General features: G+C 44.8%; 1 protein-coding gene across 1 annotated transcript in view; it reads right to left on the reverse strand.

The window, feature by feature from the left end:
* The window catches only part of LOC137368615 (mucin-5B-like), a 116,154-nt gene that overhangs the window by 27,451 nt on the left and 64,225 nt on the right, over positions 1-24,478 (reverse strand). Inside the window, exon 6 of the mRNA XM_068028758.1 lies at positions 4,616-4,667. Coding sequence (XP_067884859.1) covers positions 4,616-4,667 — 52 coding nt within the window. The remainder of the gene's footprint in view (positions 1-4,615; positions 4,668-24,478) is intronic.

Below are 24,478 nucleotides of genomic sequence, written 5' to 3' on the forward strand. Positions count from 1 at the left end.
CAGAGAAGATTGATGAAGGGAATGTGGTGGATGATATTTATATGGACTTTAAGAAATCGTTTGATAAAGTACCACATGAAAGGCTAGTTAACAAAATTGTGGCCCATGGAATAGGAGAGCCAGCGTCACATTGAATAAAAAATTGGCTTAAGAATAGAAAACAGCGAGTTGTAGTAAATAGTTGTTTTTCAGACTGGAGGATGGTAGACAGTGGTATTTTCCAAGGGTCAGTGCTGGAACCACTGCTTTTTTTGCTATATATAAATGACTTGGATCTTGGAATGCAGAGTAGAATCTCAAAATTTGCCAATGACACCAAACTTGGAGGTGTAGCAAACAGTAAGGACATAGATAGGCTAGCAGAATAGGCAGGCAGGTGGCAGACGGAATTTCATACTGACATGTGTGAGGTGATGCATTTTGGCAGAAGGAATAGGGAGAGGCAATATAGACTTAATGGTACAGTTCTAAAGAGTGTGCAGGAACAGAGGGACCTGGGGGTGTATGTTTTATTTTTTGATTTAGAGATACAGCACTGAAGCAGGCCCTTCGGCCCAGCAAGTCTGTGCCGACCATTAACCACCCATTTATACTAATCCTACACTAATCCCATATTCCTATCACATCCTCACCTATCCCTATAATCCCCTACCACCTACCTATACTAGGCAATTTATAATGGCCAATTTACCTATCAACCTGCAAGTCTTTTTGGCTGTGGGAGGAAACCGGAGCACCCGGAGGAAACCCACGCAGACACAGGGAGAATTTGCAAACTCCACACAGGCAGTACCCAGAATTGAACCCGGGTCGCTGGAGCTGTGAGGCTGTGGTGCTAACCATTGCGCCACTGTGCCGCCCCTAATGTGCACCAATCTTTGAAGGCGGCAGGACATATTGAGAGAGTGATTAGTAAAGCATATGGTATCTTGGGCTTCATAAATAGCGGCATTGAGTACAAAAGCAGGGAAGCTATGCTGAACTTTTATAAAACTCTGGTTAGGCCCCAACAGGAGTTCAGTTCTGGTCATCACACTTTAGGAAGGTTGTAAGGGTCCTTGAGAAGGTGCAGAGGACATTTACCAGAATTGTTCCAGGGATGGGGATTTTAGTTACAAGGTTAGGTTGGAGAAGCTGGGATTGTTGGCCCTGGAGCAAAGGCGATTGAGGGGAGAGTTAATAGAGGGGTACAAGATTATGCAAGGCTCAGATAAGTTAGACAAGGAAAACTGTTCCCATTAACTAATGGTACAAGGACTATGGGACACAGATTGAAGGTTTTGGTGAGAGACGCAGGGGAATATGAGGAAAAACCTTTTAATGCAGTTGGTATTAATGACCTGGAACTCGCTCCCCACAAGGGTGGTGGAAGCAGAGACAATCAATGATTTCAAAAGGAAATTGGATGGGCACTTGAAGGAAATAAACTTGCAGGGCTACAGGGATCTAGTGGGGGAGTGGGACTGACTGGATAGCTCTGTGGAGAGCCAGCATGGACTCAATGGGCTGAATGGCCTCCTTCTGTGCTGTAAATGATTTTATAACTCTATGTGCTAGATAAGATATGTGCCCTTTACAATATCTTCTTTGGCCTCCTTATCTCGAGAGACAATGGGTAAGCACCTGGAGGTAGTCAGTGGTGTGTGGAGCAGCGCCTGGAGTGGCGAGAAAGGCCAATTCGAGAGTGACAGGCTCTTCCACAGGTGCTGCAGAAAACTTTGTTTGTCGGGACTGTTATACAGTTGGCTCTCCCCTTGCGCTTTTGTATTTTTTCCTGCCAATGCTAAGTCTCTTCGACTCGCCACACTTTAGCCCCGCCTTTATGACTGCCCACCAGCTCTGGCGAACGCTGGCAACTGACTCCCACGACTTGTGATCAATGTCACAGGACTTCATGTCGCGTTTGCAGACGTCTTTGAAGCGGAGACATGGACGGCCGGTGGGTCTGATACCAGTGGCGAGCTCGCTGTACAATGTGTCTTTGGGGATCCTGCCATCTTCCATGCGGCTCACATGGCCAAGCCATCTCAAGCGCCGCTGAGTCAGTAGTGTGTATAAGCTGGGGATGTTGGCCGTCTTGAGGACTTCTGTGTTGGAGATACGGTCCTGCCACCTGATGCCAAGTATTCTCCGGAGGCAGCGAAGATGGAATGAATTGACACGTCGCTCTTGGCTGACATACGATGTCCAGGCCTCGCTGCCATAGAGCAAGGTACTGAGGACACAGGCTTGATACACTCAGACTTTTGTGTTCCGTGTCAGTGCGCCATTTTCCCACACTCTCTTGGCCAGTCTGGACATAGCAGTGGAAGCCTTTCCCATGCGCTTGTTGATTTCTGCATCTAGAGACAGGTTACTGGTGATAGTTGAGCCTAGGTAGGTGAACTCTTGAACCACTTCCAGAGCGTGGTCGCCAATATTGATGGATGGAGCATTTCTGACGTCCTGCCTCATGATGTTCGTTTTCTTGAGGCTGATGGTTAGGCCAAATTCATTGCAGGCAGCCGCAAACCTGTCGATGAGACTCTGCAGGCACTCTTCAGTGTGAGATGTTAAAGCAGTATCGTCAGCAAAGAGGAGTTCCCTGATGAGGACTTTCCGTACTTTGGACTTCGCTCTTAGGCAGGCAAGTTTGAACAACCTACCCCCTGATCTTGTGTGGAGGAAAATTCCTTCTTCTGAAGACTTGAACGCATGTGAAAGCAGCAGAGAGAAGAAAATCCCAAAGAGTGTGGGTGCGAGAACACAGCCCTGTTTCACGCCACTCAGGATAGGAAAGGGGTCTGATGAGGTGCCGCCATATTGAATTGTGCCTTTCATATTGTCATGGAATGAGGTGATGATACTTAGTAGCTTTGGTGGACATCCAATCTTTTCTCGTAGTCTGAAGAGACCACATCTGCTGACGAGGTCAAAGGCTTTGGTGAGATCAATGAAAGCAATGTCGAGGGGCATCTGTTGTTCGCGGCATTTCTCCTGTATCTGACGAAGGGAGAATATAATGTGAGGTATTAATCTGTGTATATTGTATTAAAATGATTTTAGACTCTGTACAGTGTTGACTAGAAAGTTTATATTTTTTGAAATAAAAATAGAAAATGCAAGGAAACGTTATCAGGTCAGGGAGCATCAGAGAGTAGTAGTGTGTACAATCCCCCAGAAGATTGACCAATTATTACTATGACGGAAACCATACCGGCCAAATGGAAACTTATTAATTTTGTCATATGGAATGCTACTTGAACCATTCTTACTGGACATTGAGCATAACTTGTTTAAAAGGACCACAGAGCTGAACAGCTAAAACATGGTTGCACATTTGCATTCTGAGAGACAGTTGCATAGAGAAACAATGGAGTGTTCACGGATTCAAGTAGCGAGATGGGTTTTGTCAATAGTGGTGATCAAAGACATTGAGAGCTACTGACTTTGTAAGAATCAAACTTCCAACCTCCCCCCCACCGACATCCACCCCCCCCCCCCCCCCCAGTGAATGTGACTGGAGCACTTTTTAAATCAACAATGCTCGCAGACGATGCTGTTTCAAACAAAGAGCTGGTCACATGACTTACCTGCTGGCCAGACTGGGAACTGATTGAATTGTGCCTCACAGAAATGTTTGGGGCAGACTGTAAGTTGAAGACCAAAGAGAAGGAAGCTATCTCCCTGTCTCTGTCTCTCAAGCAAAGTCCCAGGGACCCACGGAAACAACTTAAGCCTCAAGACAGAGAACCTCTTCAAGCTTCTGGGAGCAGAGAAGCAAGTTTGAAAGTGTGCATTGGGCTCCAGCGAGAACTACAGGACCGCAATTCCAACCAAAGACTTTATAGCAAAACTAATGACTAACTGAATTCCATCTACTTTTCCATACCCTCCCCCTTTAATTCTTTCTCCTCCTCTGTATCTAAATTTGGGTATGTGTTTATCTCGTATGCATGCTAGCATGGTCGTGTCGCATATTTTTAGTAATTTTAACTGCGTTAGAGTGTTAAGGTTAATAAACGTGCATCTTTCTTGCTTAAACCTAAGAAAACCTGTCTGGTTGGTTCATTTACAATTACAATTAGAGAGCAGTCAGCAAGGACTCACTGAGGTGAAGCTAAAAACACTGTGTTTTAAAAGTTAAACCCTGTTACAACCAAACCAGGAAAGTGGCCAGAGGGGAGCCTGAGACCCCTTCCTCACCCAGTCATAACATTAGTTATAGTTAAATGTGAAAAATTACTGTATTCTGCAGTGCAGGAGAGGAGTTGGGAGATGCAGAATTGAGGTGCTATCGTGTGATCACTGATAGGTTGTAATTACCAGGTGACAAGTTTACATAGACAGTTTCCATTATAAATACGGTCAAAGGAATTTATAGTGGAAAAAATTGACACAAGCATGAAATAAGGATTTATATACAGGAAATGTTTGCAGATATAAGGTTTTTAATTTGTAGATTTACAGATCCACACGGAGTGGATATATAGTTAAAAAGGAAAAATTTGCAGGGCTTTAAGGAAAGAACAGGGGATTGGGACTAATTACATAATTATGTGAAAAGGTATGATGGGCTAAATGGCTTCCTTCTGTTCTGTATGAGTCCCTGAGTGAAAATGAAGATTTTGCTTACAGATACAATACCGACAGCAGCTGGCGTCATCTACGGTAACCTCGCCACCAGACTGAGGGAGAAAATATACAGAGGTAAACAAAAATTAACTGAATTCATCTATTTCCACATTTACTGAGTCACTTAGCCTGTTAACATACTTTCTTAGAGACCCTTTACAATTGTACAACTTTCATGAATCTGAGACAACCACAGCAACAAAGTCAGGTGGAGACTTTGCACGAAGGGAGGGCAAAGCTGGGGCATGATTTCTGTGGTGTTGAAATATGGGCCAAAATCTGGATTCACCTCATTTTGGAAAAGATAAAAAAATACATTGAAATAGGAGTGGCTGCTTTTTAGGCACACTGTCCTTATATTTCTTCCACTCAGAGTGCACCTGATAGACCCAACAGCAGGCACAGCTTCTACTGTGGGCTTACTGTAGCCCTAAAAAAATAAACAAAGGCAGTTGATTCTGGGTGGAAGTTTCAGGTAGACTGGGAATGCTTCCAGATAATGGCTTAGTGACAAAGTGTTACAAAGTACCTACAGCACAGAAATAGTCATTCGGCCCAACAGGTCTATGTCGGTGTTTATGCTACACATGAGCATCTTCCCAACCCTCTTCATCAGCCCCATTGACTTCTATTCCTTTCTCCCTCCCTAGAATGCATTGATGCTATTTACCTCAAGACTCTTCGGTATAACCTCTCATTTCTGGTGTCATTCAAGCAAACCTTTTTTGCACCAGTGCCTCTATATCCTTTATGGAATATGGATGTGTTAAAGCAGCAGGCAGAAGCCCGAGCTCACCACGCTCTCAACGCCAAGGGATTCACATGATTACTACCTTCAATACTCTATACTGTGACACAATATTCTTAGAATATTTAGGCTTTGTAAATCATAAACTTCAGAGGGTACATAGAATCATATAATTGTTACAGTGCAGAACATACAAACATACAAATTAGGAGCTGGAGTAGTCCACTCGGCCCCTCAAGCCTGCTCTCCCATTCAATAATATAGTGGCTGATGTGATTGTAACCTGAACTCCACATTCCCACCTACCCCCGATAACCTTTCAACCTCTTGCTCATCAAGAATCTATCTACCTCTGCCTTAGAAATATTCAGACTCTGCTTCCACCACCTTTTGAGGAAGAGAATTCCGAAGACTCACGACTCTCTGAGAGAAATAAATTTCTCCTCATCTCTGTCTTAAATGGGTGACCCCTTATTTTTAAACAGTGACCCCTAGTTCTAGATTCTCCCACAAAGGGAAACATCCTTTCCACATCCACCCTGTCAAGACCCCTCAGAATCTTATATGTTTCAATCAAGTTGCCTCTTACTTTTCTAAACTTCAGCAGATACAAGCCGAGCCTGTCCAACCTTTCCTCATAAGACAACCTGCCCATTCCAGGTATTCATCTAGTAAACCTTCTCTGAACTGCTTCCAACACATTTACATCCTTCCTTAAATAACAAGACCAATACTGTTCACAGTACTCCAGACGTAGTCTCACCAATGCCCTGCATAACTGAAGCATAACCTCCCTCCTTTTGTATTCAATTCCCCTCACAATAAATGATAACATTCTATTAGCTTTCCTAATTATTTGCTGAACCTGCATACTAATCTTTCGTGATTCATGCACTAGGACACCCGGACCCCTCTCCATCTCAGAGCTCTGCAATCTCTCACCATTGAGTTGATATGCTTCTTTTTTATACTTCCTGCCAAAATGGACAGTTTTACATTTTCCCACATTATACTCCATTTGCCAGATCTTTGTCCATTCACTTAACCTATCTATATCCCTTTGTAGCCTCCTTCTGTCCTCTTCACAACTTACTTTCCTACTTATCTTTGTGTCATCAGCAAATTTAGCAACCATACCTTTGGTCTCTTCATCCAAGTCATTTATATAAATTGTAAAATTTTGAGGCCCCAGCACTGATCCCTGTGGCACACCACTTTTGTTACATCTTGCCAACCAGAAAATGACCCATTTATGCCTACTCTCTGTTTCTTGTTAGCTAGACAATCTTCTATCCATGTCAATATGTTACCCCTTACACCATGGGTTTTATTTTCCGCAATAATTTTTGATGTGGCACCTTCATCCAATACATCCATTGGTTCCCCTTTATTGACTGCACATGTAACTCCCTCAAAGAACTCCAATAAATTGGTTAAACGTGATTTCTCTTTCACAAAACCATGTTTTCTCGGCCTAATTACTTAGAATTTTTTCAAGTGCCCTGCTGTAACGTTCCGAAAATTTTCCTGATGATAGATGTTAAGCTAACTGGCCCGAAGTTTCCTGCTTTCTGTCTCCTTCCCTTTTGGAATAAGGGAGTTACATTTGCTGTTTTCCAATCCAATGGAACCTTCTCCAAATTGAGGGAATTTTGGAAAATTAAAACTAACACATCAACTATCTCTCTAGCCATTTCTTTTAGGACTCTAGGATGAAGTCCATTAGGACTTCAGAAGGAGGCCATTTGGCCCATCGTGTCCGCATCGGCTCTCCCAATGACTCTTTCACCTAGTGCCACACCCCCACCTTCTCCCCGTAACCCTGCACATCCTTCCATGTCATATTCTAATTCCCTTTGAATGCTTCAATTGAAAATGCCTCCACCTCACTCTCTCAGGCAGTGCATTCCAGATCTTAACAACTTGCTGCATGGAAAAGATTTTCTTCATGTCGTTTTTGCTTCTCTTACCAAATACTTTAAATCTGTGCCCTCTCGTTCTCGATCCTTTCACGAGTGGGAACAGTTTCTCCCTATCTGGTCTGTCCAGACCCCTCATGATTTTGAATACCTCGACAGAATATTACAGTAAAATATAGTTCAGGGTAGCTATGGAAAAGGACAAGGAGCAATCCAGAATAAAAATAATTAATTGGGGCAGGGCAGGGTCAACTTATTTTTATTTGTTCATGGGACATGGGCATCGCTGACCAGGCCAGCATTTACTGCCCATCCCTAATTTCCCTTGAGAAGGTTGTAGTGAGATGCCTTCTTGAACCTCTGCAGACCTTGGGGTGGAGGTACACTCATAGTGCTGTTCGGGAGGGAGTTCCAGAATTTTGACCCAGCGACAGTGAAGGAAAGGCGATGTCGTTCTAAGTCAGGATGGTGTGTGGCTTGGAGGGGAACTTGCACTTAGTGGTGTTCCCATGCATCTGCTGCCTTTGTCCTTCTAGGTGGTAGAGGTCGCTGGTTTTGAAGGTGCTGTTGAAGGAGCCTTGATGAGTTGCTGCAGTGCATCTTGTAGATGGTACACACTGCTGCCATTGTGCATCAGTGGTGAAGGGAATGATGTTAAAGGTGATGGATGGGGTGCCAATCAAGTGGGCGCTTTGTCCTGGATGGTGTCGATCTTCTTGAGTGTTGTTGGAGCTGCACCCATCCAAGCAAGTGGAGAGTATTCCATCACTCTCCTGACTTGTGCCTTATAGATGGTGGACAGGCATTGGGAATCAGGAGGTGAGCGACTTGACACAGAATTCCCAGTCTCTGACTTGTTCTTGTAGCCACAGTATTTATGTGGCTAGTCCAGTTCAGTTTCTGGTCAATGGTGTCCCCCAGGATGTTGAAAGTGGGGAATTCAGCAATGATAATGCCATTGAACATCGAGAGGAGATGGTTAGATTCTCTTTTGTTTGAGATGGTTATTGCTTGGCACTTGTGTGGCGCGAATGTTACTTGCCACTTATCAGCCCAAGCCTGGATGTTATCCAGGTCTTGCTGCATCTGTCACAGGCTGCTTAAGTATCTGTGAAGTCGCAAATGGTGCTGAACATTGTGCAATCAGCAGCAAACATCCATACTTCTGATCTTAGGGAGGAGGGAAGGTCATTGATGAAGCAGCTGAGAATGATTGGGCCTTGGACACTACCCTGAGGAACTCCTGCAGTGATGTCCTGGGACTGAGATGATTGACCTCCAACAACCACAGCCATATCCCTTTGCACTCGGTATGACTCCAACCAGCGGAGAGTTTTCCCCACTGATTCCCATTGACTCCAGTTTTGCTAGGGCTCCTTGATGCCATACCCGGTCAAATGCTGCCTTGATCTCAAGGGCAGTCACTCCCACCTCGCCACTCGAGTTCAGCTCTTTTGTCCATGTTTGGACAAAGGCTGTAATGAAGTCAGGAGCTGAGTGGCCCTGGTGGAACCCCAATTGAGCGTCAGTGAGTCATGGCTGATCTGTTTCAATGGGGTGAGAACGGATTCGGCCCATGAGGGTGAAAGGTTGGGCAAACAAAGCTAGAGCTTTGATGTGTGATGTTACAGCAAAGGTAAGTGATTGGTTGGTGAACATTTTCTCTTTTTCTCTTATCTAAATGAAGGAATTTTAATTGGAGTTAGTACAACATTAATTGAAATAATAAGAATCTTCTGAAACTTAGGTAATTTGTTCGTAAGGTTTTATTGGTAGTAATAAGGTTTACTAGCAATAGTAAAGCTTATTAGTAGTAGTGGGGCTTGGTATTAGTAGGGTTTATTAAATGTAAATTAACTTAGATAATAAATTAATTAACATAAAATCAAGATGGCAGGGCAGGTGATGTGTTGTGACTGCCATATGTGGGAGCTGACGGATGCTAGCGTGATCTACGGCAAACATATCTGCAGTAAGTGTCTGTGGCTCAAGGAGTTTTGGCTCAGAGTCAATGAGCTAGAGGCCAAGCTACAGACGCTGCTATGCATTAGGGAGGGGGAAAGCTACCTGGACACTTTGTTCTCAAAGGCAGCCCCTTAGGATAGGGTCTTTTGATTTGGTCAGTGGTCAGGGACAGGAGACTGTGAATTTGAGTGGGCAGGTAAAGGGATTGAGAAGGCAGAAGTGGAGGAGCCTCAGCCCCTGCAATTGTCCAACAGGTTTGAGGTTCTTTCAGCTTGTATGGATGAGAGCGAGGCCTGCAGGGTGGATGACAAACTGACCATGGCACCATGGTATAGAAAGCCATTCTAGCGGGGGGGAGTAAATAGGGATGTAGTGGTAGTAGGAGATAGTCTCGTCATGGTGATAGACACAGTTCTCTGGGGCCAAGAGCAAGAATTCAGAAAGCTGTGTTACCTGACTGTTGCCAGGGTTCGGAACATCTGCTCAGGGCTGGAGAGGAACTCGCTTTGTGAGGGGGTGGATCTAGTTGTTGTGCTCCACGCGGGTACCAATGATATAGATAGGGCTAGGAAAGAGGTCCTGAATAAGGAGTATGAGTAGCTAGGGGCTAAATTAAGAAGCAGTACCTCAAAGGAAATAATCTCAGGATTATTACCTAAGCCACGAGCTAATTGGTGTAAGGTAAATAAGATTATAGAGTTAAATGCGTGGCTGAAAGATTGGTGTGGATGAAATCGGTTTCATGGGGCACCGACACCAGTACTGGGGAAAGTGGGAGCTGTCTTTACCTGAACTGTGCTGGGACCAGTGTTCCGGCAAGTCGTATAACTAGGCCAGTAGAGAGGGCTTTAAACTAAATAGTGGGGGTGAGGGATCACATGAGTGATCATTTAAAGAGAGAAGTCAAGTGAGCAAGGTCGCAATCAGAGAATTTATAATCAGAGTGTGGCAGCAAGGGACAGAGTGTACAAACTTAAGAGTGTGCCAGCAGATAAGGCTAGAGGTTGTGAAAATAACAAAAAGACAGAATTAAAGGAACTCTATCTGAAAGCACACGGCATTCGCAACACTGTAGATGAATCGACACACGAACATACGTACTAGGAGCAGGAGTAGGCTATTCGGCCCCTTGAGCTTGCTGCACCATTCTATAAGATCATGGCTCCTCTGTATGTGGACTCAGCCCCACTTGCCCGCCTACCCTCCAGTATCTTTGACTTCATTGTTTGTCAAGAATCTGTCTATCTCTGCCTTCAAAACTTTCAATGACCCTGCCTCCACTGCTCTCCGGGGAAGAGAGTTCCATAGATTCACAACCCTCTGAGAGAAATCATTTCTCCTCATATTTAGAGATACAGCACTGAAACAGGCCCTTCGGCCCACCGAGTCTGTGCCGACCAACAACCACCCATTTATACTAACCCTACAGTAATCCCATATCACCTACCTACACTAGGGGCAATTTACAATGGCCAATTTACCTATCACCTGCAAGTCTTTGGCTGTGGGAGGAAACCGGAGCACCCGGGGAAAACCCACGCAGACACAGGGAGAACTTGCAAACTCCACAGAGGCAGTACCCAGAATCGAACCTGGGTCCCTGGAGCTGTGAGGCTGAGGTGCTAACCACTGTGCCACTGTGCCGCCCCATCTCTGTCTTAAATGGGAGACCGCTTATTTTTAAACTGTGCCCTCTGGTTTTAGTATCTCCCACAAGGGGAAACATCCTTTCAACATCCACCCTGTCAAGCCCCCTCAGGATCTTATATGTTTCAATGAGATCACCTCTTATCCTTCTAAACTCCAGTGAATACAGATGCAACCTATCCAACCTCTTGTCCCAGGAATCAGTCAAGTGAACCTTCTCTGATCTGCTTCCAATGCAATTATGTCCTTTCTTAAGTAAGGAGACCAAAACTGTACACAATACATGAGATATGGTCTCACCAATGTCCTGTACAACTGTAGCAAAACATCTCTACTTTTATATTCCATTCCCCTTGCAATAAACAACATTGCATTTACCTTCTTAATTACTTGCTGTGCTGCATACTAACTTTTTGTGTTTCGTGTACAGGACACCCAGATCTCTCTGCATCTCAGAGTTCTGCAATCTCTCTCCATTTAAATAATATGTTGCTTTTCTATTCTTCTGGTCAAAGTGGACGAGTTCACACTTTCCCACATTATACACCATCTGCCAAATCTTTGCCCACTCACTTAACCTATCTATATCATTTTACAGACTCCTTGGGCTGGATTTGATGTAGCCGCCGACGAGTGTGGCAGCTCATTAACATGCCCGGGGTGGCTGCCCCACCCCCATGACATGGAGGCTGCAGGTGAGCCGCCCCCAGCAACAGCGTCTGGTTCCACTGCGTAGGCGCCGACTCCATTTTTAAAAGACTTAGATCCCTAAATGATAGTTTGTTATCTTAAAGGAAAATTGCATTTAAAAGTATCAAGAATAATTTAAAAAATCTTTCCATCCCCTCTCACACCACCCCCCCAATAGCCTTACATTCAATTCCTTGCCCACTCATCCCCCCAAAATACTTACCTTGACTATCTTCCCCCCCCCACAAAGTTCATAAACTCTAACCCTCAACCCCTTCCCACCATACCCCCAATCAGTCCAAAGAGTTTGACCCCGCCCCTCCTGCACTGAGAAAATTACCTCCTCCCCTCTCCCAACAGGAGTCGTGCCTCATTTCCCCGTACAGGTGCGTCGATGCCAGCTGCCAGGATGAGGATTGCAACCTGCTGTCTGAATCACAGTAGCTTGCATATTAATGAATGGTAAGTGCCCATCTGCATATTCTAATGCAGGTCCCATCGCCAAGCAGCAGCAGGGCCGACACAAGGCCTCACCGCTGGTGCCAAGATCAGGATGGGCCCTGCCGGCGTCAAGGTCGGTGGCGGACCTCATCTGGAGCAATTTTCACGCCTCCCCCTCCACCGTTCCCGATGTCGAGCCCCCTATTAAATTCAACCCCTTATGTCCTCTTCACAACTTACTCTCTTACCTATCTTTGTGTCATCAGCAGTTTTAGTAACTATACATTCAGTCCCTTCATTCAAATCATTGATATAGATTGTAAACAGTTGAGGCACCAGCACTGATCCCTGTGACACTCCACTAGTTACAGCTTGTCAACCAGAAAACGACCAATTTTTGCCTACTCTCTGCTTCCTCTTAGCTAACCAATCCTCCATCCATGCTAATATGTTACTCCCTTTACCATGGGCTCTTATTTTGTTTAGTAACCTTCGATGTGGCACCTTATCAAATGCCTTCTGGAAATCCAAGTACACCACATTCATAGCTTCCCCTTTATCCCTGTTGCTTGTTACTTCCTCAAAGAACTCTAATAAATTAGTTAAACATGATTTCCCTCTCACAAAATCACGTTGACTCTGCCTGATTGCATTGCGATTTTCTAAATGACCTGCTATAACTTCCTTAATAAATTCCAGCATTTTCCCTATGACAGATGCTAAGCTAACTGGCCTGTAGTTGCCTGCTTTCTGTCTTCCTCTTTTCTTAAATAGTGGAGTTTCATTCATAATTTTCCAATTTGATGGGATCTTTCCAGAATCGAGGGAAGTTTGGAAAATTAAAACCAATGTATCCACCATCTCAGCAGCCACTTCTTTTAAGACCCTAGGATGAAATCCATCAGACCTGGGGACTTGCCAGCTTTTAATTCTAATAATTTTCTCAGTATCCTTTCCCTGGTGATGGCAATTGTTTTACGTTCCTTCCTCCCTTTCAACCTTTGATTCACAGTTATTCCTGGGATGTTATTTGTATCCCCTACAGTGAAGACAGATGCCAAAAATCTGTTCAATTCATCCGCCATTTCCTTATTTTCTATTATTAACTCCCCAGACTCACTCTATAGAGGACCAACACTCACTTTACTTACTCTTTTCCTTTTAAATACCTGTAGAAACTCTTACTATCCATTTTTATATTTTTAGCTAGCTTTCTCTCGCACTCTAATTTCTTTCTCATTATTCTTTAATTCATTCTTTTCTGTTTTTTATATTCTGTCCAATCATCTGACCTGCCACTACTCTTTGTTGAATTGTATGCTTTTTTTTTGATTTGATACTATCTTTAACATCCTTAGTTAGCCATGGATGATGTGTCCTACCCCAAGAGTCTTTCTTTCTCACTGGAATGACAGCACAAATTGAAGTAAACAGGTATTATCTAATTGCCATTACTGAGACGTGACTGCAGGGTGACCAAGGCTGGGAGCTGAATATTCAAGGTATTCGACAATTAGGAAGGATAGGCAAAAAGGAAAAGGAGGTGGTGTAGCGCTGTTCATAAAGGATGATATCAGTACATTAGTCAGAGAGTATCTTAGATTGAAGGATTAAGATGGAGAATCAGTTTCTGTCGAGCTATGTAATTGCAGCAAACATTGGTATGAGTTGTTTATCGGTTACTAAACAGTAATGGTAATGTAGGGAATGGTATAAATCAGAAAATTAGAGATGCACGTAACAAGAATAATACAGTAATCATGGGGGACTTCAATCTACATATAGCCTGGGTAACCTAATTCGCACTAATACTATGGAGGACAAATTCCTGGAATGTATACAAGATGTTTTTCTAGAACACTATGTTGATGAACCAACTAGAGAATGAGTTATTTTAGATCTGGTATTGTGCAATGAGAAAGGGCTAATTAATGATCTTGTTGTAAAGGAGCCTTTAGAGAACAGTGACCATAATATGACAGAATTTTACCTGATGTCTGAAAGTTATTTAGTTCAATCCAAAACTAGGGTCTTAAATCTAAACAAAGGAAACTACGAAAGTATGAGGGACAAGTTGGCTTTTGTAGATTGGGAAACTACATTAAAAGGTATGATGGTAGACAGGCAATGGTTAGCATTTAAAGAATTAATACACGGTTTACAACAAATTTACATTCCTTTCAGGCACAAAAACACAACATGAAAGATGATACAACCATGGCTAACAAGAGAAGTTACAGACTGTATTAGATCAAAGGAAGAGGCTTATAAATTTGCCAAATAAAGTAGTAAACCTAAGGATTGGGAACATTTTAGAATTCAGCAAAGGAGGCCCAAGCAACTGATAAAGAATGATAAAATATAATATGAAAGTAAACTACCAAGAAACATAAAAATGGACTGTGAAAGCTTCTATAGCAGGGTTGTCCAACATACGGCCCACGGGCTAGGAACTAGCCCGACAAGGATTGCCATCCAGCCCGCGGGTGTAAACTGTATCCAGGACCATGCCTCATCCTCGTAGGGTTCCGTGACTGGAGATGGTGTTTTCTTGCAGAGAGGCCTTTTTAAAAACATCGCACTGAGTTTCACAGCTGACAGCTGCTGCAGGGACGCACTTCCCAACTTCGGACAGGTTCGAGGTTTTCCAACATTTTTTTAAAAGCCCGCCGGAAAACTTCGAATCTGTCCGATGTTGGGAAACATGTCCCTTCTTTAGCAGCTGTCAGCTGTGAAACTCAGCTGCTGTGCTGAGCGCACCCGCTCAGTGCAACTGACAGAGGGAGGGAGAGAGAGGGCAGGGTGGGGGGAACAAAGAGAGAGAGGGGCAGAGAGGGGGAAGAACAAAGAGAGAGGGGGGGAAAGACAGAGAGGAGAAAACAGAGAGAGAGAGGGCAACAGAGAGGGGGGAGAACAAAGAAAGAGAGGGGTACAGACAGAGAGAGAGGGAAGAAAGAGAGAGAGAGGGGAACAGAGAGAGAGGGAACAAAGAGAGAGAGAGAGGGGAACAGCGAGGGAGGGAACAAAGAGAGAGCGGGAAACAGAGAGAGAGAGGGGAACAGAGAGAGAGGGGGAATCTAAGAGAGGGGGGAAACAAAGAGGGGGGGAACAAAGAGAGGGGGGAAACAAAGAGAGAAGGGGAAACAGAGAGAGGGGAACAGAGAGAGGGGAATAGAGAGAGAGGGGCAGAAAGGGGGGCGGGGGGGTCAGAGAGAGAGGGGATGGGGGAACAGAGATATAGGACGACACAAGGTGGGGGGACAACACAGAGGGGGGAACACAGGGAGAGAGTCAGAGACAAAGAGAGAGATCAAGATCACTCTTGACAGATGAACTGGATACTCTGCATGGCTATATCAAGCTTGCGGGCAGAGGTTGACTATTTATGCAAGCAAAAACAATGCTAATTATGTGTAGGAAAGTAACTTGTGAAGAGGACATAAGGGGGCTACAAAGGGATATAGATAGGTAAAGTGAGTGGGCAAAGACCTGGCTAAAGGAGTATAATGTGGGAAAGTGTGAAATTGTCCACTTTGGCAGGAAGAATAAAAAGAATTATCTCAATGGTGAGAGATTACAGAGCTCTGAGATGCCGAGGGATCTGGGTGTCCGAGCGCATGAATCACAAAAGGTTAGAATGCAGGTACAGCAAGTAATTAGGAAAGCTAATAGAATGTTATTGTTTATCACGAGGGGAATTGAATACAAAAGTAGGGAGGTTATGCTTCAGCTATATATGGCATTGGTCAGACCACAGCTGGAGTACTGTGTACAGTACTGGCCTCCTTATTTAAGGAAGGATGTAAATTTGTTGGGGGCAGTACAGAGAAGATTTACTGGATTAATACCTGAATGGGCGGGCTGTCTTATGAGGAAAGATTGGACCGGCTAGTCTTGTATCCGTAAGAGGAGTAAGAGGCAACTTGATTGAAACATATAAGATTCTGACGGGTCTTGACAGGGTGGATGTGGAAAGGATGTTTCCCGTTGTGGGAGAATCTAGAACTAGGGGTCACTGTTTAAAAATAAGGGGTCGCGCATTTAAGACAGAGGTGAGGAGAATTTTTTTCTCTCAGAGAGTCGTGAGTTTTTGGAATTCTCTTCCTCAAAAGGCAGTGGAAGCAGAGTCTTTGAATATTTTTAAGGCAGAGGTAAATAGATTCTTTATTTTTTTTTATTTTTATTTAGAGATACAGCACTGAAACAGGCCCTTCGGCCCACCGAGTCTGTGCCGACCATCAACCACCCATTTTATACTAATCCTACACTAATCCCATATTCCTACCACATCCCCACCTATATTTCCCTACCACCTACCTATACGAGGGGCAATTTATAATGGCCAATTTACCTACCAACCTGCAAGTCTTTGGCATGTGGGAGGAAACCGGAGCACCCGGAGGAAACCCACGCAGACACAGGGAGAACTTGCAAACTCCACACAGGCAGTACCCAGAATTGAACCTGGGTCGCTGGAGCTGTGAGACTGCGGTGCTAACCACTGCGCCACTGTGCCGCCCGCATTAACAAGCATTAACAAAAAACTTATTTTCTTCCTTTCAGGTGTTAAGGAACGTAAGCTCCAGCAGCTGATGGGGATTAATGCCCCTCCAGATCTTCCTTCCGCTTCACTTCCCTCTGACCCCACCCCTTCTGATCTGACCCCTTGCCGTGTATTCACTATACCCTCTGACCTCCCCCTCTCTGATGCTGAACGTTCTGTACTCAGCAAAGGTCTCAGTTTTATTCCCTTACGCCCCCACCTCAATGAATTACGCGCTCGGCATGACGTTGAGCTCTTCTTCCGTCGCCTCCGCCTCCGGGCTCACTTCTTTGACCAGGAGTCCTCCCCCGACCAGCAGACCCATTCACCCGCCTCCAGCATTCTCCCTCTACCTGGACCCCTCCCCCTGGCCTCTTCCCCGCTCTTAATCTCTTCATTGAAAACTGTCGGCGAGACATTGGTCATCTCAATTTCTCTGCCCCCCTCACTTACTCTAACCTGTCTCCCTCTGAACTTGAGGCACTCCGTTCTCTCAGGTCTAACCCCAACATGGTCATCAAACCTGCAGACAAGGGTGGTGCTGTTGTTGTATGGCGTACCGACCTCTACCTTGCAGAAGCTCAACGCCAACCCACGGACACTTCTTCCTACCTCCCTCTGGACCATGACCCCACCACCGAACATCAAGCCACCGTCCAAAGGACTGTCACTGACCTCATCTCCTCTGGAGATCTTCCCTCTACAGCTTCCAACCTCATAGTCCCGCAACCCCGGACATCCCGCTTCTACCTCCTTCCCAAAATCCACAAACGGGACTGTCCCGGCAGACCCATTGTGTCAGCCTGCTCCTGCCCCACTGAACTTATTTCTTCCTATCTTGACTCTATCTTTTCTCCGCTGGTCCAGTCTCTTGCCACCTACATCCATTACTCTTCTGACGCCCTACGTCATTTTGACAATTTCCAGTTTCCTGGTCCCAACCGCCTCCTCTTCACTATGGACGTCCAATCGCTCTACACCTCCATCCCCCACCAGGATGGTTTGAGGGCTCTCTGCTTCTTCCTGGAACAGAGGCCCAACCAGTCCGCATCCACCACCACCCTCCTCCACCTGGCTGAACTTGTTCTCACATTGAACAACTTCTCCTTCAACTCCACACACTTCCTTCAAGTAAAAGGTGTCGCTATGGGTACCCGCATGGGTCCTAGCTATGCCTGTCTTTTTGTGGGATATGTCGAGCATTCTTTGTTCCAGTGCTACTCAGGCCCCCTCCCCCAACTCTTTTTCCGGTACATTGATGACTGTATCGGTGCCGTTTCCTGCTCCCGCCCCGAACTGGAAAGGTTTATCTACTTTGCTTCCAATTTCCATCCTTCTCTCACCTTTACATGGTCCATCTCTGACACTTCCCTTCCCTTCCTCGACTTCTCTGTCTCCATCTCTGGGGATAGGTTGTCTACTAATATCCATTATAAGCCCACCGACTCCCACAGCTACCTCGACTACACTTCTTCACACCCTACCTCCTGTAAGGACTCCATTCCATTCTCCCAGTTTCTCCGTCTCCGATGCTTCTGCTCTGATGATGCTACCTTCCATGACGGTGCTTCTGATGTGACCTCCTTTTTCCTCAACCGAGGATTTCCCCCCACTGTGGTTGACAGGGCCCTCAACCGTGTCCGGCCCATTTTCCGCACCTCTACCCTCACCCCTTCCCCTCCCTCCCAGAACCGTGACAGGGTTCCCCTTGTCCTCACTTTCCACCCCATCAACCTCCATATCCAAAGGATCATCCTCCACCATTTCCGCCACCTCCAGCGTGATGCCACTACCAAACGCATCTTCCCCTCCCTTCCCCTGTCAGCATTCCGAAGGGATCGTTCCCTCTGCGACACCCTGGTCCACTCCTCCATTACTCCCACCACCTCGTCCCCGTCCCATGGCACCTTCCCCTGCAATCGCAGGAGGTGTAATACCTGCCCATTTACCTCCTCTCTCCTCACTATCCCACGCCCCAAACACTCCTTTCAGGTGAAGCAGCGATTTACTTGTACTTCTTTCAATGTAGTATACTGTATTCGCTGCTCACAATGTGGTCTCCTCTACAAGCGCAGACTGGGTGACCGCTTTGCGGAACATCTCCGCTCAGTCTGCAAGCAGGACCCTGAACTTCCGGTTGCTTGCCATTTCAACACTCCCCCCTGCTCTCATGCTCACATCTCTGTCCTGGGATTGCTGCAGGGTTCCAGTGAACATCAATGCAAGCTCGAGGAACAGCATCTCATCTACCGATTAGGCACACTACAGCCTGCCGGACTGAACATTGAGTTCAATAATTTCAGAGCATGACAGCCCCCCATTTTACTTTTATTTTTAGTTATTTTTTCTTTTTCCTTTTTCATTTTTTACAATCCTTTTTTTTGCATTTATTTAATTTCATCTTAGTTTGTTCAGTTTGCTTACCCACTGTTTTTTTTCAGGTTTGCACTTGCTGCTGTTCAATATTCAGTCCGTTAACACCTAATCTGTACTAATGCTTTGTCTTTCAACACACCATTAACATATTATTTGCCTTTGCTCCATGACCTGTTGGTCAGCTATGTGGCCTTGTCCAATCTACACCTTCTCCTTTGTTATCTCTTGCCCCACCCCCACCTCACTTGCTTATAACCTGTGACTTTTCTAATATTTGTCAGTTCCGAAGAAGGGTCACTGACCCGAAACGTTAACTCTGCTTCTCTTTCCACAGATGCTGCCAGACCTGCTGAGTGGTTCCAGCATTTATTGTTTTTATTTCAGATTTCCAGCATTCGCAGTATTTTGCTTTTATTAAATAGATTCTTGATAAGCAAGGGGGGTGGAAGGTTATCGGGGGTAGGTGGGAATGTGGAGTAATCAGTTTAGCCATGAACTTATTGAATGGCGGGGCAAGCTCGAAGGGCCTGCTCCTAATTCGTAGGTTCGTATGTAAATCAGTTCGTATGTAAATCAGAATGTGAGCAGTTTTGGGGCGGCACAGTGACGCAGTGGTTAGCACTGCAGCCTCACAGCTCCAGCGACCCGGGTTCAATTCTGGGGACTGTCTGTGTGGAGTTTGCAAGTTCTCCCTGTGTCTGCGTGGGTTTCCTCCGGGTGCTCCGGTTTCCTCCCACAAGCCAAAGACTTGCAGGTTGATAGGTTAATTGGCCATTATAAATTGCCCCTAGTATAGGTAGGTGGTAGGGAAATATAGGGACAGGTGGGGAAGTGGTAGGAATATGGGATTAGTGTAGGATTAGCATAAATGGGTGGTTGATGGTCGGCACAGACTCGGTGGGCCGAAGGGCCTGTTTCAGTGCTGTATCTCTAAACTAAACTAAACTAAACATATCGTGATGAGAAAGTAAGTCAATAAATTAGTCTCTCATTTAAAGCTTCTTCACAAAAATGCACATTTGTTGTTGTTTTTATTAGATAGATAATTTTTTAATGCCTTTATCTTTCGAAAGTTGCTCATTGGCCCCCTGGGCCGAGCAAAAATTGTAATGTGGCCCTCCGCCCGAAAAGGTTGGACAACCCTGTTTTATAAGTATGTAAAAAGGAAAAAATTAGCAAAGACAAATGGGGGCTTGCTACAAGCAGGGAATAAGGAAATGGCAGAGAAACTAAACAAATACTTTGTGTTTGTCTTCATGGAGGAAGATACAAAAAAAACCTCCCAGGAATACGAGAAAACCAAGGGACTAACGAGAATGAGGAACTGAAAGAAATTAGTATTAGTAAAAAGTAGTACTGGAGAAATTAATGGGATTGAAAGTTGTAAATCCTCTGGATCTGATGATCTACATCCCAGAATGTTGAAAGAGGTGGCTGTCGAGATAGTGGATGCATTGGTGATCATCTTCCAAAATTCTATAGATTCTGGAGTGGTTCCTGAAGATTGGAACGTAACAAATGTAACCCCACTATTTAAGGAATGAGGGAGAGAGAAAACGGAACTACAGGCCTGTTATTCGAATATCAGTAGTAGGGAAAATGCTAGAATCTATTATAAAGGATAGGATAACAGGGCACTTAGAAAATAATGGTAGGATTGGGCAGAGTCAACATGGATTTATGAAAAGGAAATCATGTTTGACCAACTTGTTGTAGATTTTTGAAGCTCGCAGAATAGAAAATGGTGTACCAGTGGATGTGGTGTATTTGGATTTTCAGAACGCTTTCAATAAGGTCCCACTCAAGAGTTAAATAAAGAAAATGAGAGCACATGGGATTTGGAGTAATATACTGGCCTGGATTGAGAATTGGTTAATCGTCAGAAAACAGAGAGTAGGAATAAATGGGCCATTCTCAGGATGGCAGGTTGTGACTAGTGGGGTACTGCAAGGGTCAGTGCTGGTGCCCCCAGCTATTTACATCAATGATTTGGATGTGGGGGCCAAATGTAATATTTCCTAGTTTGCTGATGACACAAAACTAGGTGGGAATGTGAGCTGTGAGGAGGATGGAAAGAGGATTGAAGGGGATTTAGACAGGCTAAGTGAGTGAGCATATGGAATATAATATAATCCATGGCATCCACGTCTGTAGTAAGTGTCTGCAGCTTGAGGAGCTTTGGCTCAGAGTCATTGAGCTGGAGGCCGAGCTGTAGACACTGCAATGCATCAGGGAGGGGGAAAGTTACCTGGACACTTTGTTCCACAAAGCAGTCAAACACCTTCGGATAGGGTCATCTGCTTTGGTCAGTGGTCAGGGACAGCAGGGTGTGATGCGAGTCAGGCAGGTAAGGGGATCGAGAAGGTGGGAGTGGAGGAGCGTCAGCCCTTGCAATTGAGCAACAAGTTCGAGGTTCTTGGAGCTTGTATGGTCAAGAGCGAGGGCTGTAGTGTGGAAGAGCAGACTGATCATGGCACCATGGTACAGGAAGCCGGTCAAGTGGGGGGAGTGAAAAAGGAAAGTGGTGGTAATGGGTGACAGTATAGTGAGGGGGATTGACACTGTTCTCTGCAGCAAAGAGCGAGAGTCCAGAATGCTGTGTTGCCTGCCCGGTGTGAGCGTTCAGGACATCTGCTCAGGGCTGGAGAGGAACTTATTGTGGGAGAGGGAGGATCCAGTCATCGTGGTCCATGTAGGTACCAATGACATAGGCAGGACAAGGAAAGAGGTTCTGCATAGTCAGTATGAGGAGCTAGGCACCAAGAAGCAGAACCTCAAAGGTAATAATCTCTGGATTATTACCTGAGCCACATGCAAATTGGAGTAGGGCAAATAAGATTAGAGAAATGAATGTGTGGCTCAAAGACTGGTGTGGTTCTGGTTCGTGGGGCACTGGCACCGGTATTGGGGAAAGTGGGGGCTATACCGTTGGGATGGTCTACACCTGAATCATGCTGGGACCACTGTTGTAGCGAGTGCATAACTCGGGATGTAGAGAGGGTTTTAAACTAAATAGAGGGGCAAGGGATCAAATTTGGGAAGATGTGATAAATCAAGGAATAGAGACAAGGCAAGAGAAAAAGGTATTAATATTGGAAAAGATAAACAGACTGTGACAGGAAGGGACAGTGAGTACAAATCTAAGAGTAAATCAGCAGACAAGGCTAGAGGTTACAAAAATAATAAAAGGACAAAGCTAAAGGCTCTGTATCTGAATGCATGTAGCATTTGAAACAAAACAGATGAACTGAAAGCACAAATAGAAATAAAGAAATGTGATCTGATAGTCATTACAGAGACATGGCAGCAGGATGACATAGATTGGGACGTGAATATTGACATGTAGGAAGGACAAGAAGCTAGGAAAAGGTGTAGGGGTGGCTCTCTTAGTTAATGATGCTATTAACACAATAGAGAGATATGATCAAAGTTTAGGAAACCAGGATGTAGAAGCGGTTTGGGTCAAGATGAGAAATGATAAAGGCAAGAAGTCACTTGTGGGAGTGGTGTACTGGCCCCCTAACAGTAACCATAGGTTAGGACGGGGTATATAGGAAGAAATAATGGGAACTTGTCAGGAAGATACAGCAATAATCATGGGGGATTTTAATGTACATATAGACTGGAAAAATCAGATTGGCAGAGGTAGCCTAGAGGAGGAGTTCATAGAATATTTTTGGGATAGTTTTTGAGAACAGCACATTCTTGAGCCAACCAGAAAGCAGGCTATACTAGACCAGGTATTTATTTATTTAGAAATACAGCACTGAAACAGGCCCTTCGGCCCACTGAGTCTGTGCTGACCAACAACCACCCATTTATACTAATCCATTGTTAATCCCATAGTCCTTACCACATTCCCACCACCTACCTACACTAGGGGCAATTTACAATAGCCAATTTACCTATCAACCTGCAAGTCTTTGGCTGTGGGAGGAAACCGGAGCACCCAGTGGAAACCCACATGGTCACGGGGAGAACTTGCAAACTCCGCACAGACAGTACCCAGAACTGAACCCGGGTCACTGGAGCTGTGAGGCTGCAGTGCTAACCACTGCACCACTGTGCCGCCCAATTGTGCAACAAGAAAGGATTAATTAATGACCTCATAGTGCAGGCACCCCTAGACAGCAGTGATCATAATAGGATTGAATTTTACATTCAGTTTGATGGAGAGAAGAGTGGGTCTAAGACTAGTATTTTAAATTTAAATAAGGGCAGACATGAGGGCATGAAAGCAGAGCTTGCAAAAGTGAACTGGCAAAGTAGGTTAAGGGATAGGTCAGTAGAGATGCGGTGGCAGACATTTAAGGGGATATTTCAGAATACACAGAATAGACACATTTCAATGAGAAAGAAAAATTCCAAGGGGAGGACCCACCATCCGTGGTTAACTAAAAAAGTTAAAGATAGTATTAAAATTAAAGAAAAAGCAAATAATTAACGCAAAGATAGGTGGCAGGTCAGAAGAATCTAAAATGCAGCCAAGAATGACTAAAAGGTAAATAAGGAGGGAAAAACTAGAGTACAAGAGAAAGCTAGCGAGAAATATAAAGACAGTAAGAGTTTCTATAGATATTTTAAAAAGAAAAGAGTGAACAAAGTGAGTGTTGGTTCTACAGGAAGTGAGTCTGGGGAATTAATAATGGAAAATAAGGAGATGGTAGATGAATTGAACAGTATTTTGCACTGGTCTTCACCATTGAGGATACAAGTAACATCCCAGAAATAACTGTAAATCCAGAAATTGAAGGGAGGGAGCAGCTCAAGAAAATTGCAATTGCCAGGGAAATAGTACTGAGCAAATTGTTGGAGCTGCGGGCTGACAAGTCCCCAGGTCCTGATGGACTTCATCCTAGGGTCTTAAAAGAAGTGGCTAGTGAGATAGCTGATGCGTTGGTTTTAATTTTACAAAATTCCCTAGATTCAGGGAAGGTTATTCAAAAAGGGAGGGAGACAGAAAACAGGAAACTTCGGGCCAGTTAGCTTAACATCTGTCACAGGGAAAATATTAGAAGCTATTATTAAAGATGTTATAGCAGGGCACTTAGAAAAATTCAAAGTAATCAGGCAGGTTTTTTTTAGTTAGTTAGAGATACAGCACTGAAACAGGCCCTTCGGCCCACCCAGTCTGTGCCGACCATCAACCACCCATTTATACTAATCCTACACTAATCCCATATTCCTACCACATCCCCACCTGTCCCTATATTTTCCTACCACCTACCTATACTAGGGACAATTTATAATGGCCAATTTACCTATCAACCTGCAAGTCTTTGGCATGTGGGAGGAAACCGGAGCACCCGGAGGAAACCCACGCAGACACAGGGAGAACTTGCAAACTCCACACAGGCAATACCCAGAATTGAACCTGGGTCGCTGGAGCTGTGAGGCTGCGGTGCTAACCACTGCGCCACTGTGAAAGGGAAATTATGTTTAACCAATTTATTGGAGTTCTTTGAAGAAGTAATGTGCTGTGGATAAAGGGGAACCAGTGGATGTACTGTACTTACATTTCCAGAAGACATTTGA

This window comes from Heterodontus francisci, chromosome 4 (genome assembly GCF_036365525.1).
Source record: "Heterodontus francisci isolate sHetFra1 chromosome 4, sHetFra1.hap1, whole genome shotgun sequence".
NCBI classification, from domain to species: domain Eukaryota; kingdom Metazoa; phylum Chordata; class Chondrichthyes; order Heterodontiformes; family Heterodontidae; genus Heterodontus; species Heterodontus francisci.